The following is an 18,046-nucleotide window of genomic DNA, read 5'->3' as shown; positions in this document are numbered from 1 at the left end:
ACAATATACACTGCCCCGCTACCACCAAACCTTGCCCCCGCCCATCTCAACCCCCAGGAACCCCGATCTCCCGAATTTGGAGGTCTCAAGGTTGGCAAGTATGTGCCGTTTTCTCCTACTAATTTTGGCGGTCCTTGAACTCACCGTATACGTGTACAACTTTCTCCAACGCTGCCACAGAATAACATGTTTTATGCCACTCCTTCGTGGTCTCATTTTGTCCACCAAACGTTGTATGTTGTGCGTGAATGCCATACTTGCCAACCCTCCCGATTTTCCCGGCAGACTCCCGAATTTCACTGCCCTTAAAAAAAATATCCCTGGGCAACCATTCACCCGAATTTCTCCAGATTTCCACCCGGACAACAATATTGGGGGCGTGCCATTTCGGGAGAACATCCGGGCCATAACACAACCTAAACACAGCAGAACAAACACTCAGAACCCCTTGCAGCACTAACTATTCCGGGATGCTACAATATACAGCCCCCGCTACACCACGCCCCCCGATCTCTCAAATTCGGAGTTCTCAAGGTTGGCAAGTATGTGCTTCACTGATGACAGTATTTGGCCAGCGCCGTTTTGTCCTACTAATTTTGGCGGTCCTTGAACTCCCCGTAGTTGGTATACGTGTACAACTTTCTCCAACGCTGCCACAGAAAAACGTGTTTTATGCCACTCCTTCTTTGCCTCATTTTGTCCACCAAACGTTGTATGCTGTGCAAGAATGCCATACTTGCCAACCCTCCGGATTTTCCCGGGAGACTCCCGAATTTCAGTGCCCCTCCCGAAAATCTCCCGGGGCAACCAGTCTACCGAACCTCTCCTGATTTCCACCCGGACAAACAATGTTGGGGGGCCTGCCTTTAGCGTCCACACACTCGCAGTCACACACACAAGTGAATGCAACGCATACTTGGTCAACAGCCATACAGTTCACACTGAGGGTGGCCGTATAAACAACTTTAACACTGTTACAAATATGCGCCACACTGTGAAGCCACACCAAACAAGAATGACAAAAACATTTCGGGAGAACATCCGCACCGTAACACAACATAAACACAACAGAACAAATACTCAGAACTCCTTGCAGCACAAACTCTTCCGGGCCGCTACAATATACACCCCCCACAACAATCCCCCGTTCTCCCGAATTCGGAGGTCTCAAGGTTGGCAAGTATGTGCTTCACTGATGACAGTATTTGACCAACGCCGTTTTGTCCTACTTGTTTTGGCGGTCCTTGAACTCACCGTAGTTGATTTACATGTCAAACTTTCTCTGACGCTGCCATAGAAAAACGTGCTTTATGCCACTCCTTCTTTGTCTAATTTTGTCCACCAAATATTGCATGCTGTGCATGAATGCACAAAGGTGAACATTGTTGATGTTATTGACTAGCGCTAATAATCCATGCTATCATGCTATTTAGGCTAGCTGCATGTACATATTGCATCATTGCGCCTCGTTTGTAAGTATATTTGAGTTAATTTCATTTAATTTATATTTGCATGTCACATGACACATTATCAGTATGTAACATTGGCTGAATTTCTGATTGTGTGCCATGTTGTTCCAGACCACAGCAAACGTTACCCAGCTTGCAAACATTAAAATAAATCCATTAGAACAAGACAGCCTGCCCTTTCCTTTAACTTGGGCACACACATCTATATCTTTGGTTATTTTAAGTCTGTAATTTCCAGGAGTTATCTCACCCTCTGAGATACTTACTTAATGCATTGCCTTCTAACTTTTTGTGGCTCCAGAAAGATTTGTTTTTTGTATTTTTGCTCCAATATGGCTCTTTCAACATGTTGGGTTGCCGACCCCTGTGCTAAACAGTTGAACAAGATTTATTCAAAATAAGTCACGGGTAAATGTCAGAGTTCTGGTCTCCATACATGACTTTAGTCCATAGAGCAGAAAGTTCATTGGGTCCTGGGGGATCATGCATGGCCAAACAAGTCCTTATGAAGTTGGGGGAGAGTTCAAGAAACAGCCCAAGGCCTTCGTTCGAATACTAATATTTTAATATTAGTATCTGAGGCGAGGTCCTCCTTGAGTTTGGCTTTCAGATGAAAAGATACGGCAGCATTCTTACAGAACTGTACAGAGTTTAGGAACAGCCATTGACAGATTCGTTGGGGGCGAGTTCAAGAAGCAAATTGACGTGGGTCAGTACAAGGCCTTCGTTCGAATACTAATATGTTAATATTAGTATCTGAGGCGAGGTCCTCCTTGAGTTTGGCTTTCAGATGAAAAGATACGGCAGCATTCTTACAGAACTGTACAGAGTTTAGGAACAGCCATGACAGATTCGTTGGGGGCGAGTTCAGGAAACAGTTTGACGTAGGTCAGGTCAGTCCAAGGCCTTCGTTCGAATATTAATATGTTAATATTAGTATCTGAGGTGAGGTCCTCCTTGAGTTGGCTTTCAGATGAAAATATACGGCAGCATTCTTACAGTACTGTACAGAGTTTTAGGAACAGCCTTGAGGGATTCGTTGGGGGCAATTCAGAAAACAGTTTAACTTGGGTCAGTCCAAGGCCTTCGTTCAAATTCTAATATGTTAATATTAGTATCTGAGGCGAGGTCCTCCTTGAGTTTGGTCTTCAGGTGAAAAGCTACGGCAGCATTCTTACAGTACTGTACAGAGTTTTAGAACAGCCATGACAGATTCGTTGGGGGCGTGTTCAGGAAACAGTTTGACGTGGGTCAGTCCAAGGCCTTCATTCGGTTACTAATATGTTAATATTAGTATCTGAGGCAAAGTCCTCCTTGAGTTGGCTTTCAGATGAAAAGATACGGCAGCATTCTTATAGTACTGTACAGAGTTTAGGAACAGCCATGACAGATTTGTTGGGGGCGAGTTCAGGAAACAGTTTGACGTGGGTCAGGTCAGTCCAAGGCCTTCGTTCGAATACTAATATGTTAGGTACAGCTATGACGGATTTGTTAGGTTCTCACAATTGAAAAGTTTCCGATTAATGACAGTGTGGCCAGCAAGAAGGTCGAAGAGGCAAACAGCTCGTGGCCATCCTAATCAAATAGTTTTGAGTTTGAAAGTCTGTCAGGTTCTGTTGGTCTCGAACCCCAAAGTGCAGAGATGGCAGGCGCAGAGCAGGTAGACATAACCTTCATATCAAAAAGGAAACTGGTATGTGTACATGCAGGGAACACAGGAAAGCAAGTCATCTGACTGGAGGGCGAGGCGGGCATAAATAGCAGCCTGATTGGCAACGGCAACCAGGTGTGCCAGGCTGCTCAATCAGAGACAGGTGAGGGAAACGAGCGCTCAGGTAGACAAGCAGGAAGTGGAACTAAAATAAGAGCGCTGACAGGAAATTGTTATGATCCGTTGCCCGGATCATAGTTTGTTTACGTTTATTTAGGTTTTGATTCACTTGTGGTTTAAGTTCTGTTTCAGCACCCTTGTTTTGTGTTTCTTGGTTGTCATGGGTGCTGATTGTTTTCCCCTGCCTCTGATTTGTGTTCGGGACGCTCACCATCTAATAAGAACTGGTCATACCGGGTCCCGACTTCATGTGAAAGTCCAGTCCATAGTGGGGCCAGCAGGGGATCATCTTGAGTGGAGACAAGTCAACAGCGCAGAGACGTCCCCAACTGATGCAAAGATTAGTGGTCCACCCCGGGTCCTGACTTTGAACAGCGAGAGCCTCATCCGTGGAATCTGATCCGTGGTCACCTGATAACCTCTCCACTCAGGAGAGGGGGGCGGAGCAGAAACGAGAGACAGCAGATCAACTGGTCTAAAAAGGAGTCTATTTAAAGGCTAGAGCAGGGGTCACCAACGCGGTGCCCGCGAGCACCAGGTAGCCCGTAAGGAACAAATGAGTCGCCCGCCGGCCTGTTCTAAAAATAGCTCAAATAGCAGCACTTACCAGTGAGCTGCCTCCATTTTTAAATTTTATTTATTTACTAGCAAGCTGGTCTCGCTTTGCTCGACATTTTTAATTCTAAGAGGGACAAAACTCAAATAGAATTTGAAAATCGAAGAAAATAATTTAAAGACTTGGTCTTCACTTGTTTAAATAAATTCATTTCTTTTTTTACTTTGCTTCTTATAACTTTCAGAAAGAAAATTTTAGAGAAAAAATACAACCTTAAAAATGATTTTAGGATTTTTAAACACGTATACCTTTTGACCTTTCAACTGTATGTATATATATATATATATATATATATATATATATATATATCCATCCATCCATCCATTTTCTACCGCTTATTCCCTTTCGGGGTCGCGGGGGGCGCTGGCGCCTATCTCAGCTACAATCGGGCGGAAGGCAGGGTACACCCTGGACAAGTCGCCACCTCATCGCAGGGCCAACACAAATAGACAGACAACATTCACACTCACATTCACACACTAGGGCCAATTTTTAGTGTTGCCAATCAACCTATCCCCAGGTGCATGTCTTTGGAAGTGGGAGGAAGCCGGAGTATGTGTATATATATATATATATATATATATATATATATATACACATATATATATATATATATATATATATATATATATATATACACATATATATATATATATATATATATATATATATATATATATATATATATATTTATATTTATTTATTTTTTTTAAAGGTAAATTAAGCAAATCCGCTATTTGTGGCAATTTATTTAAGTGTGTATCAAACTGGGAGCCCTTCGCATTAATCAGTACCCACGAAGTAGCTTTTGGTTTCAAAAAGGTTGGTGACCCCTGGACTAGAGTATGGTGGGACTAAATGCTTTTACTGAGGTAGCATCTCTAACTCTTACTGGTAAGAGTTAGAGATGCCCAAATAGAAACCCCCCTACTTGTAATTTCAGACTTCCCCATGGAAATAAAATGCAGTCCTCTTCAATTTTTAATAATAAAATACAATCTTTTTCTCTTTCCCCCCTGTTATGAGAGTAGCGTATATATGTGTGTTCCTATAAGAGTAGCAGTGTGTTAGGCGAAAGAGGAAAGCTAGTCGGCAGTTGCAAAATGTGTCCGACCCCAAAGCTGAGCCTAGCAGATCCATTGCCGGATAGAGGGAAGATGGTACCCCCAACGAAAGCATCGGCCCTGCACGGAAAGTCTCCCGTATGTTTCTTGACTACGGTCTGGGAGCTGAACAGCAGTAAAGGTGTAATGCCCCTTATATGGGTAACAGAGTGCAACAAAGATAGCATGGGATTATACAACTAAAACAGCAGCCTTTTAAAAAGGTGAAAATGTATCAAATTAAAATGATAATGTGGGGGGCGTGGCCTGTGGGCCTGCAGCGAAGCAGGGTGTGCCAGGACCGGCTTTGAAATCAGCGACAGGTTTGTAGATGGCCCACCTGGGCCTGGTTATATAATAATCTGTTGCTCTGTTAAAAGGCTGCAGCCGGGAGGACAGGAGGGTTGGAAGGAGTGGGAGTTGGAGCGGAAGGAGAGTCGGAGCGAGAGCGAGAGAAAAGACATTTGCTTAAAAGTCACAAAAGACTGTATTTGGAAAAATAAAACTTCCTTGAGAATCTGACCTGTACTCTCATGTCAATGCTTGGTGGTCCGAAGAACCCACTGGAGGGCAACCTCTACGGATACATTTTAAGTTTGATTTCTGTGCATTATCCTCTTCTCATTGGTCTTCTTTTCATATAATTTTGAAAACTCTTCCAAGCACCACTAGGTTGGGGCGCATATAGAGGCTCAAGGCTGCAAGGGAAGCTACGACAGCCATTGCGAACGTATCAAGGAACTATATAACTCACTGTCCATTGCCAGTAGGCACCGATCCAAGTAAAAGTAGTTTTTAAGAAAATCATTCTTTATTTTGCCGGAGGACGGTGATGCCATTTACCGTACTTTTCGGAATATAAGGCACACTTAAAGTCCTTTCATTTTATCAAAACTCGACACTGTGCCTTATAACCCGGTGCGGCTAATATACGACATAAGTCTGGATGTGCTTACCGACCTCGCAGCAATTTTATTTGGTACATGGTGTAATAATAAGTGTGACCAGTAGATGGCAGTCATACATAAGAGCTTTGTTTAGGCTGCAATATGATGGCAGTAAACAACACCAAACTTTAAATGTTCCATTGAGAATATAGAACATTACACACGGCCCCTCAAAAAAATCTGTTAAAATGTTTTTCGGACAGTTGCCGCCAGACCACAGTAGAGGCAGAGACACTGCCGGGCGGGTTCTTCCCACTTGCGTGGGTTTGGGCACTGCTCCCCTCACCTCCCAGGGGGTGATCAAGGGTGATTGGTTAAATACAGAGAAACATTTCACCACATCTAGTATGTGTGTGACAATCATTGGTACTTTACTTTAACTTTATCAGTCCTGGCAACAGTGAAGGTTGTTCTTTGTAGGTCAGGAAGGTAGGGTGGACTTGCACTGCTGGAGGTCTCTTGACGGCCCCATAAGCCCTCTCGGTAGCCCGTTTGAACAGTCTCTGGTCGTACCTGAGAGAAAAGTCCATGAGGTCCCCACAGGAAGTAGGTCTGTCCCTCAACAGACCGGCCTTAATATCCTCCAAGAGTCCCTGACAAAATGTACTCTGAAGGGCCCTGTCGTTCTAACCGCTGTCCGCAGCCATAGTGCGGAACTTGAGGGTGTAAGCAGCCACAGAGCGGGCCCCCATCTGGATGGTGTGCAGGCGTCCTGCTGTATCCCCCCCCATCCTTGAGATGGCCAAAAACGGCCAAGAACTCGGCCCGTAAAGCCGTTTAGTCGGTGCCCAGGCCCACTGACTTGTCCAATGCAGCAGTGGCCCATTTGAGAGCAGGTCCGGCGAGTAAAGATACGATAAATGCAATCTTTGGACCATCAAAAGAATAACACGAGGGTTGGTGCAGAAAAATGAAGCCGCACTGCACCAAAAATCCTCTGCAGAGTTCAAAGTCGCCTTCAAAGGGTTTGTGATTTGAAATCTTGGGTTCCCGGTAATGGGTATAGCGTCTCTAGGTACCGGGTTAGACGTAGCACTGTGACTAGCCACCGGTTCGTGAGCCTGTCAAGGGATCAAGTCGTCAAGTTTGGCATGCAGCTTGGTGAAAGCTTTCTCCAAGCTGTTCTCCAAAATCTTGAAATGAGCCTAGTGCTCGCTCAGGACAGCACACGTGACATCGAGGTTCAATGTCCTGGGGGACCAGGACTGGGGAGCAGAACGGGGTCTGCCGGTGTCGTCTGGTTCTGACATGTTTTACTGTTACGTACTTGAGGGAAGGAGACGACTCCATGAGGAAGATCAGATTTACAGGTTTATTGCAGCCCTTAATTAGTGTGTCGGAAGTGTATGCTACTCTATGTGTTTGGTGCAGGACGATGTGTAAATTTAATAATGTAGATGTTGCCAAGGGGTGTTGTGAGTGCGGGTTGGATGGATCCTTCGTCAGTCCTGAGGGGTGAGGAAAAGAGGGTGTTCGTGGGCAGGCGAGCGGTCGGGGGCTGGAGAGAAGCAACAAGGTCCGTGTCCAAGCGGGGGTCGAGGATCGGAAAAGTCCGGAGGGAGGTCGAGATGCACAACTCGAGCACACGGAACTGGGAAGGTACTGCGGGAAGCACAAAAGGACATGAGACGCTGGAAAACAAGTCGGGCAGGAAGAGCAAGTACACGGGAGGGAAGCCAGAGACGGGACGTTTACTGCAAAGAGTTAACAACGTTCCGGAGTAGGCTCCAAGGGTCCACTGGTCTTTATGCTGCTGTCTTGATGTTCCCCAGGTGTGCTGGTTGCAAATTGCCTGCAGTTTTGTTGTTGCGTGGGCGTGAAGCCCAGTCCTGGCATGCTGCCAACATTAGAGCTGGGAGAACTCTAATGGAAATGCGGGTTCGAGATTGAAAATCAACACCAATGAGTTGACTGATGAACGATGTCACATAATTTATTCCGAAAACATAAATAAGGACAAATAAAGATAGAATGCTTTTAACCGCAACATGTAAGTGTAAAGTAAAAAACAACAACATTATAATTTTTACAATTTATTCTATTTTTAAACAAAGGAAACAATCTGAAGTCGTCTTTATTTTTAAGGTATCGTGTCGTGATTTTCCCAGTCCGGCCCACTTGGGAATAGATTTTTCTCCATGTGGCCCCCGATCTAAAATGAGTTTGACACCCTTGATGGAAACAAATGCCTTGGGTGCATCTATACCTGACATCCACTGTAATGATACCAAGTACAAGAGCGTATCTCGTGGATTACATCAATAATTTTTTAGCGTCACAAAATCTTTTAAATTCATATTATGTATTTATAAACTCCGGAAATACGTCCATGGAGACATGAGCACTTAAACTATGACTAATGTATGACCCTTGAACTACTTGGTATCGGATCGATACCTAAATTCATGGTATCATCCAAAACTAATGTAAAGTATCAAACAACAGAAGAATAACTGATTATTACATTTTAACAGAAGTGTAGATAGAACATGTTGAAATGGAAAATAAGAAGATATTAACAGTAAATGAACAAGTGGATTAACGCTCAATTTTTTACTGCTTGTCCTTAATAGTGTTGACAAAATATTAGAATGAGAAATGACACAATATGATACTGCATATGTCAGCTGACTAATCAGGAGCCTTTGTTTGCTTACTTACTACTAAAAGACGAGTTGTCTCGTATGTTCACTATTTTATTTAAGCAATATGAAACATATGTTTAAAGTACATTAAGATCCAATAGTGCCATTTTTTTCTGGACCCCTTTATTTAGAAAAGTATCAAAATACATGTAGGTATCGGGACAACCCTACTATTCTAATTGTAAAAAATAATGATATACTAGATATAGTGTTTTTGTTTTATGATAATAATATATTTCATTTGTAAAAAGCACTTTACATTGAGCAAACAACCTCAAAGTGCTACAGCAGGGGTCTCAAACATGCGGCCCGAGACGTTATTTTGCGGCTTGCACCTTGATGTGAAAGTTTAATGTTGGTGCGGCCCGCGAGTTTTATCTGAATGGCGCTTTACAGCGTCATACTTGTATACCCTCGATTTTTCTAGGAGACTCCCAATTTTCACTGCCCCTCCAGGGGTAACCATTCTCCCGAATTTCACGCAAACAACAATATTCAGGGGACACCGTTGTAGCACTGCCTTCAGCGTCCTCTACAACCTGTACAAACAGCGTCCCAGCCCAGCAAAATTATGTATTTGGCTTCTGTAGATGCAAAAAGTAACTGCAAGACATAGATGTTCAACAGCCACACAGGTCTCACTGAGGGTGGCCGTATAAACAACTTTAACACTGTTACAAATAAGCGCCACACTGTGAACCGACACCAAACAAGAATGACAAACACATTTTGGGAGAACATCCACACCGTAACACAACATTAACACAACAGAACAAATACCCAGTATCCCATGCAGCCCTAACTATTACGGGCTACAATATACACCCCCAACACGTGACTGGGCCGGCACACATAGTATGGTGGAAAAGCGGACGAGACGGCAGGTTGTAGAGGACGCTAAAGGCAGTGCAATCACGGCACGCCCTTAATATTGTTGACCAGGTGAAAAGCGGGAGAATGAATGCCCCTGGAGATTGTCGGGAGGGGCACTGATATCCGGGTGTTTCCCGGAAAGATCGCGAGTGTTGGCAAGTATGTTGCCATTGCGGGAAAGCCATACAAAAAAGGTGAATTCGTTAAAAAGTGCATGTTAGATTTTTTAAAGAAATCTTTTCTTGCGGCCCAGCCTCACCCAGTTTCTGTATCCAGTGGCCCCCAGGTAAATTAAGTTTGACACCCCTGTGCTAAAGTGTATTAAAATAAAAATACCGAAAATAATAATAATAATGATAAAAAGACAATAAAAATAAATAAAATATAAAAACTAGTACAGCCTAATAGCTAGAACTAGTATGAATATATCTATAAAAAGGCTTTTTTTAAAAAGTCCCGCAGCGAGTGTGTTCAACAGCCATACAGGTCACACTGAGGGTGGCCGTATAAACAACTTTAACACTGTTACAAATATGTGCCACACTGTGAACCCACACCAAACAAGAATGACAAACACATTTTGGGAGAACATCCGCACCGTAACACAACATAAACACACCAGTACAAATACCCAGAATCCCATGCAGCCCTAACTCTTACGGGCTACAATATACACCCCCAACCCACCCAACTCCACCCCCAACATGTGACTGGGCCGGCACACTGTTAGTATGGTGGAAAAGCGGACGAGACGGCAGGTTGTAGAGGACGCTAAAGGGCTTAACATTGTTGACCAGGTAAAAACCGGGAGAATGAATGCCCCTGGAGATTGTCGGGAGGGGCACTGATATCCGGGTGTTTCCCGGAAAGACCGCGAGTGTTGGCAAGTATTGCGGGAAAGCCATACAAAAAAGGTGAATTCGTTAAAAAGTGCATGTTAGATTTTTTTAAAGAAATCTTTTCTTGCGGCCCAGCCTCACCCAGTTTCTGCATCCAGTGGCCCCCAGGTAAACTGAGTTTGAGACCCCTGTGCTACAGTGTATTCAAATAATAATAAAAAGACAATAAAAATAAATAAAATATAAAAACTAAAACAGCCTAACAGCTAGAACTAGTATGCATATATCTATAAAAAGGCTTTTGTAAAAGAAGGGTTTTTAAGCCTTTTTTTTAAAAAGCATCCACAGTCTGTGGTGCCCTCAGGTAGTCAGGGCGAGCGCAGAAATCCCAGTCTCTCATACTTCGTAGCTTTTTCCTTGGAGGTTGGAGGACGTTAGCCTGTTTGGAGCAGAGGTGTCGTTTGGAGGATTTGGGGGTGAGTAGTTCTTTGAGTGTGGAGGAGGGCATTTCCACGGACGCACTGGTGAGTTAGTAGGGAAACGTTGTATTAAATCCTGAGTGGAACAGGAAGCCAGTGAAGGGATTTTAGAGTTGGTGATGATATATATTTCAATAATGGAAGTCTCACAATACACAACTAATAATAATAACGGTGCAAATAATCATAATATTGTTAGAAAGGAGGGGGGGGGGGGGCGCGACATAATATTGTGAATAATTGACAGGCATGCGCTGTTTTGCTCTTAGGCGGTCTTCCAGCTCAATACTGGTGACATCTGCTGCCATGGCAACACCATTGTGTTTTCCACATCTCCCCCTCCCCCCCTAGGGCCACCTCCCTGCTCTGCTCTGCCCACAACCCAGCCTCCATACACCCGCTCCACCAGCACCTTTGTCCGCCTTATTATTATTGTCGCTATTACTGTTGTTTTTATTGACTTTATTATTATTTACACTATGCCTTGATACTATGTCACACTGAAGGGGGCAGTGAAGAGTAGGGGGGTGATACAAGTTAATATAAAAAAAGACAGAAGAGTGATATTTTTGTTGGTTTTTTCCCCCCCCCATTTTGCTCGGCAATGAATGAGGACTACCACTATAGACTTGACCCCAGCGATCGTCTTAACGGTCTAGGACAGAGGAGGAAGAAACCCAAGAAGGTAGATGACTGGATGTTTTTTTTGTTGTGATGATTGTTATTTTTACTACACGTTTTTTGTAATATTTCTAACAAGGTGGTGAGTAGTAGTAGTAGTAGTAGTAGTAGTAGTAGTAGTAGTAGTATTAGTTGTAGTAGTAGTAGTATTAGCAGGAGAAGAAGGGACTCTCTCAATTGACAGGGTGGGTCCGCCTTCAGCGACCCCCTTTGTGTTCATTTCATCATTTTTGCAACAACATCAGCAGCATCCTGGCGCGCTTGAAGGGGTTTTGTGTATCTTGTCCAGTTTGACAACACACATGCATTTGGAAAATGTCATATTTTACTGTATTTTTTTTCTTCCCAGAAAATCACATTTATATCAGAAAAACATACTGTATATACTGTACAGTATGTATGTATATATATATATATATATATATATATATATATATACATACATATATATACAGAAAATATGCATATGTTTGTATATATATATATATATATATATATATATATATATATATATATAGATACATATATATATACATAAAATATGCATATGTGTGTATATATATATATATATATACAATATCTATACGTATGCAAGTGTATATACATATATACACAATATCTATATACATGTAGGTATATGTATGTATTTATATATATGTATGTATGTATATATATATATGTGTGTGTGTGTGTGTGTGCGTGTGTGTATATGTATGTATATATAAATATATAATGCGTGTGTATATATATGTATGTATATAAATATCTATATATATGTAATATTTATATGTATGAATGTGTATATACATGTATACACAATATATGTAGATATATGTATGTATGTATGTATGTATATATATATATATATATATATATATATATGGGGTCTCAAATTCAATTTACCTGGGGGCCACTGGATGCAGAAACTGGGTGAGGCTGGGCCGCAAGAAAAGATTTCTTTAAAAAATCTAACATGCACTTTTTAACGAATTCACCTTTTTTGCATGGCTTTCCCGCAATGGCAAAATACTTGCCAACACTCGCGATTTTTCCGGGAAACACCCAGATATCAGTGCCCCTCCCGACAATCTCCAGGTGCATTCATTCTCCCGGTTTTCACCTGGTCAACAATATTAAGGGCGTGCCGTGATTGCACTGTCCTCTACAACCTGCCGTCTCGTCCGCTTTTCCACCATACTAACGGTGTGCCGGCCCAGTCACATGTTGGGTGCGGAGTTGGGTGGGTCGGAGGTGTATATTGTAGCCCATAAGAGTTAGGGCTGCATAGGATTCTGGGTATTTCTGTTGTGTTTATGTTGTGTTTATGTTGTGTTACGGTGCGGATGTTCTCCCAAAATGTGTTTGTCATTCTTGTTTGGTGTGGGTTCACAGTATGGCGCTCATTTGTAACAGTGTTAAAGTTGTTTATACGGCCACCCTCAGTGTGACCTGTGTGGCTGTTGAACAACTATGTCTTGCAGTCACTTTTTGCGTCTACAGTAGCCAAATACATCATGTTGCTGGGCTGGGACGCTGTTTGTACAGGTTGTAGAGGACGCTGAAGTCAGTGCTACAACGGTGTCCCCTGAATATTGTTGTTTGGGTGAAATTCGGGAGAATGGTTACCCCTAGAGGGGTAGTGAAAATTGGGAGTCTCCTAGAAAAATCGAGGGTATACAAGTATGACGCTGTAAAGTGCCATTCAGATAAAACTCACAGGCCGCTCCAACATTAAACTTTCACATCAAGGTGCGGGCCGCAAAATAACGTCTTGCGGGCCGCATGTTTGAGACCCCTTATATATATATATATATATATATATATATATATATATATATATATATATATATATATATATATATATATATATATATATATAGTCTTGGACTTAGATTGGTCAGATCAAGTCTTAGTCTTAGATTGGTCAGATCTAGTTTTGGACCTAGATTGGTCATATCTAGTCTTACACTTATATTGGTCAGATCTAGTCTTGGACTTAGATTTGTCAGAGTTAAATGTGACGAACCCCAAAATGCAGAGATGGAGGCAGGCATGGAGTGAGAAAACATGATTTAATTCAAACGAAAAAAGAACAAACAAAAGGGGTACAACCAAAAGCGCGCAAGTGGGCGGATAACAAACTAAGGGAGCTAGCATGGAAACTAGCAAAAACAAAAAGCGGCATAGCGTGGAAGCTAGCGGGTAGCGAGCAGGAAAACAGAAGTTGTACTTGTAAAATAAAAGAACAAACTGGAAGCAGGGAACAAAAAAACAGTAAGTTACGAATAAAGCTTACCGCTACGCTGCAAAGACACAACAAGGTACGACATGACAGGAGCGATAATACATGACACGAGAGCGACAATAAACCAGCACCGACTGGTGGAACAAAGCAGGTAAAATAGGAGCGGATTGACGCCAGGTGTGGCCATGTGCCAATCAGCCGCATCTGAGTGGAAACAAAGCACTCGGGGAGACAAACAGGAAGCTGAACCAGAATAAGAGTGCTGACAGGAACTAAGGTCAGGAAATAGTAAACACACAGAGGAAAAACTAAAACACAAACAAACTGTCAGTGGCAAGCCTGACAAGATTGGTCAAATCAAGCCTTGGACTTAGATTGGTCAGATCAAGTCTTAGACTTAGATCGGACAGACCCAAATCCTAGTCTTAGATTGGCCAGATCTAATCTTGGACTTAGATTGGTCAGATCTAGTCTTAGACTTAGATTGGTCGGATCTAGTGTCAGACATAGATAGGTCAAATCTAGTCCAGCGGCAGGTGCCAAAACCCCAAATATTTATACTCCAAAACCAGGAGGGTGTGCCTAGGTAAAGATGTTTTTTCCCTATCATAGTGAGAAAAACAACTGTTCAGATGCAAACAAACAATCCTAACTGTCAAAGCCAATCCATTGAGGGTGTGGCAGAACCATCGCTGTGGATCAACTACTACCAGTCCAGAATAGTCAGAATCCCCTACGTTAGCATTCCAAATGTCATTCTGGTCACTTTCTGTGAGCAGAATATTTCCAACTCCTGTTATTTGTAGGCGGCTAAAATGCGTAGTCTTTTAGGAAAAGTTTGAAAGGACAGTGTTGTATGTGGGAGACGTGGTGTCTCAGACAATAAAGCTATTTCGGACATTCTTCCATATGTGTTTCTGTTTGGTATTTCTCCAGCAATGGTCATGTGGGGACATGAACGATGGTATTTTGAGAAGTAATCATTGAAGTCGGACATCACTGAAGGCCTAGGTGGGAAACGCACGGCCTGCGACCGGTATCAACGAACTATATATAACCATATATAGACCATTGCCGAACACAGTAGGCACTGATCCAAGTAAAACTAGTTTTTAAGAAATTAAAAATGTATATTTTTCCGTAGGATGGTGATGCTGTTTACAGTAGAAGGCTATGATAGCTACACAACAACAGGAGCTAACATTACTAACGCGCCATTTACAAATTTGTCAGAGTTAGTTTGTGACGAACACCAAGATACAGAGATGGAGGCAGGCATGGAGTGAGAAAACATGATCTAATTAAAATTAAACAAGAACAAACAAAAGGGGTACAACCAAAAGCGCGCACGTGGGCGGATAACAAACTAAGGGAGCTAGCATGGGAGCTAGAAAACAAAAAGGAGACTCAGCATGGAAGCTAGCAAAAACAAAAAGGGACCTAGCGTGGAAGCTATCGGGTAGCGAGCAGGAAAACAGAAGTTGTACAAACTGGAAGCAGGGCGGTAAGTTACAAACATCAAACAAATATAGCACCATCTTTTCTGGTCACCTTCTGTGAGCAGAATGTTTCTAACTCCTGTTATCACCTACCCGGTGATCGGTAGGTTGTCAGTTCAAACCCCGGCCGAGTCATACCAAAGACTATAAATATGGAACCCATTACCTCCCTGCTTGGCATTCAGCATCAAGGGTAGGAAATGGGGGTTTAATCACCAAAAATGATTCCCTGCCACGGCCACCGCTGCTGCTCACTGCTCCCCTCACCTCCCAGGGGGTGATCAAGGGTGATGGGTCAAATGCAGAGAATAATTTCGCCACACCTCGTGAGTGTGTGACAATCGTTGGCACTTTAACTTTATGTGATGTAGACTTAATCACAAAGTCTTTTGGGAATGATTGAAAGGACAGTGTTGTATGTCAGAGACAATAAGAACCAAATTCTGATATTCTTCCATCTAATTTTGGATTTTTTTTGTATCATATCATCATGACACAATTCTATTTGTTTTTAAAGGTGTACTACAGGTTCTAGCACTCACCTCTATCCCCTTATTGAATCACATTGTTTCTAGGTCAGTAGAAAAGACTTAATCCTCCGCTCTAAGAATACACACTTAGTGTTGTTCACGCCCATGTGTGTTAATACCTCAAACTCACTAATCCACCTGGGTCTGGCATTTAGGTTTCTTCTTCATCTCCTTTTTTTTTTTGGGACATCTTATACGCCAAGTTATGCACTATACACCGAAAGGTAATTCCATGAAAAGGGCAGCCCTGGTTTTAATTTTGGGGAGCATCCGTGATTGTAGACATGGTGGTCGGTGAGTCGGGACAGGTAAGAGGTTTTGTCATTTTAGGTTTTGAACAGTAAAATGGCCAAAAGCTTAGGGAGTGACATCAATTTTTGTGCTTTGATGCTTATTTTTTTGGTTGTTTTTCATGCCAACTAAAATAGATTCTGGTATCAATAGACTCGTAAAATAAGGTTTTAAAAATACCGACGCTGCATAGTTCCAAAAACACCGACTGTAAGTCAATCCCCAAGCTTTTGCAACGATGGAGGCGATGAAAAACTAAGTACAGAACTTACTAGAATGGAATAAAATAGAATATAAAGCACTTTATTGATCCCAGGGGGAAATTCCGCACCGAAGTTCGTTCACACTGGGTATTTTTTACATGTGAATAATATAGATACAGTATTATATAATTTTATTATATATCTATTATATGGAATTATTCACGTGAATAACATAAATACAGTCTAATATACAGCTTTATTCATATGTGAATAATATAAATACAGTCTATTATACAGCATTATTCTCATGTGAATAACATAAATACAGTCTATTATACAACAATATTCACATGTGAACAACAGTCTAATATACAGCATTATTCATATGTGAATAATATAAATAGTCTATTATACAGCATTATTCATATGTGAATAATATAGTCTATTATACAGCATTATTCACAAGTGAATAACATAAATACAGTCTATTATACAACAATATTTACATCTGAATAACAAATAAAGTCTATAATACAGCATTATTTACATGTGAATAACATAAATACAGTCTATTATACAACAATATTTACATGTGAATAACAAATACAGTCTATTATACAGCATTATTCACATGTGAATAACATAAATACAGTCTATTATACGGCATTATACACATGTGAATACCATAAATAGTCTATTATACAGCATTATTCACATGTGAATAACAAATAGTCTATTTTACAGCATTATTCATATGTGAATAACATAAATACAGTCTATTATACAGCATTATTCACATGTGAATAACATACATACAGTCCATTATACAGCTTTATTCACATGTGAATAACAAATACTGTCTATCATAAAGCATTATTCACATGTGAATAACATAAATACAGTCTATTATACAGCATTATTCACATGTGAATAACATAAATACAGTCTATTATACAGCATTGTTCACATGTGAATAACATAGTCTATTATACAGCATTATTCACATGTGAATATGGTGAATACAGTCCATTATATAGCATTATTCACATGTGAATAACATACAGTGTATTATACGACATTATTCACATGTGAATACCATAAATATAGTCTATTATACAGCATTATTCACATGTGAATAACAAATACAGTCTATTATACAGCATTATTCACATGTGAATAACATAAATACAGTCTAATATACAGCATTATTCATATGTGAATAAAACAAATAAAGTCTATTTTACAGCATTATTCACATGTGAATAACAAATACAGTCTATTATACGGCATTATTCACATGTGAATAACATAAATACAGTCTATTATACAGCATTATTCACATGTGAATAAAAAATACAGTCTATTATACAGCATTATTCACATGTGAATAACATAAATACAGTCTAATATACAGCATTATTCATATGTGAATAAAATAAATAAAGTCTATTATACAGCATTATTCACATGTGAATAACAAATACAGTCTATTATAGGGCATTATTTACATGTGATTAACATAAATACAGTCTAATATACAGCATAATTCATACATGAATAATATAAAGTCTATTATACAGCATTATTTACATGTGAATAACATAAATACGGTCTATTATACAGCATTTTTCACATGTGAATAACATGAATACAGTCTATTATACAGCATTATTCACATGTGAATAACATAAATACAGTCTAATATACAGCATTATTCATATGTGAATAACATAAATACAGTTTAATATACAGCAATATTTACATTTGAATAATATAAATAAAGTATATTATACAA

The 18,046-nt window shown here is 40.8% G+C and overlaps 1 protein-coding gene across 2 annotated transcripts in view; it reads left to right on the top strand.

Annotated features, from left to right (window-relative positions):
- Positions 1 to 11,285: 11,285 nt before the first annotated feature.
- Positions 11,286 to 18,046, top strand: part of LOC133547081 (ankyrin-2-like) — a 150,679-nt gene continuing 143,918 nt past the window's right edge. Inside the window, exon 1 of one of the 2 annotated variants that reach the window (XM_061892879.1) lies at positions 11,286 to 11,487. In XM_061892879.1, coding sequence (XP_061748863.1) covers positions 11,407 to 11,487 — 81 coding nt within the window. In that variant the 5' untranslated portion in view covers positions 11,286 to 11,406. Of the gene's footprint in view, positions 11,488 to 15,926; positions 16,066 to 18,046 lie in introns of those variants that run through there. The other variant, XM_061892880.1, reaches the window with a different exon arrangement.

This window comes from Nerophis ophidion, unplaced genomic scaffold (assembly GCF_033978795.1).
Source record: "Nerophis ophidion isolate RoL-2023_Sa unplaced genomic scaffold, RoL_Noph_v1.0 HiC_scaffold_60, whole genome shotgun sequence".
Lineage (NCBI taxonomy): Eukaryota > Metazoa > Chordata > Actinopteri > Syngnathiformes > Syngnathidae > Nerophis > Nerophis ophidion.
This window is presented reverse-complemented; position numbering and strand designations above follow the sequence as displayed.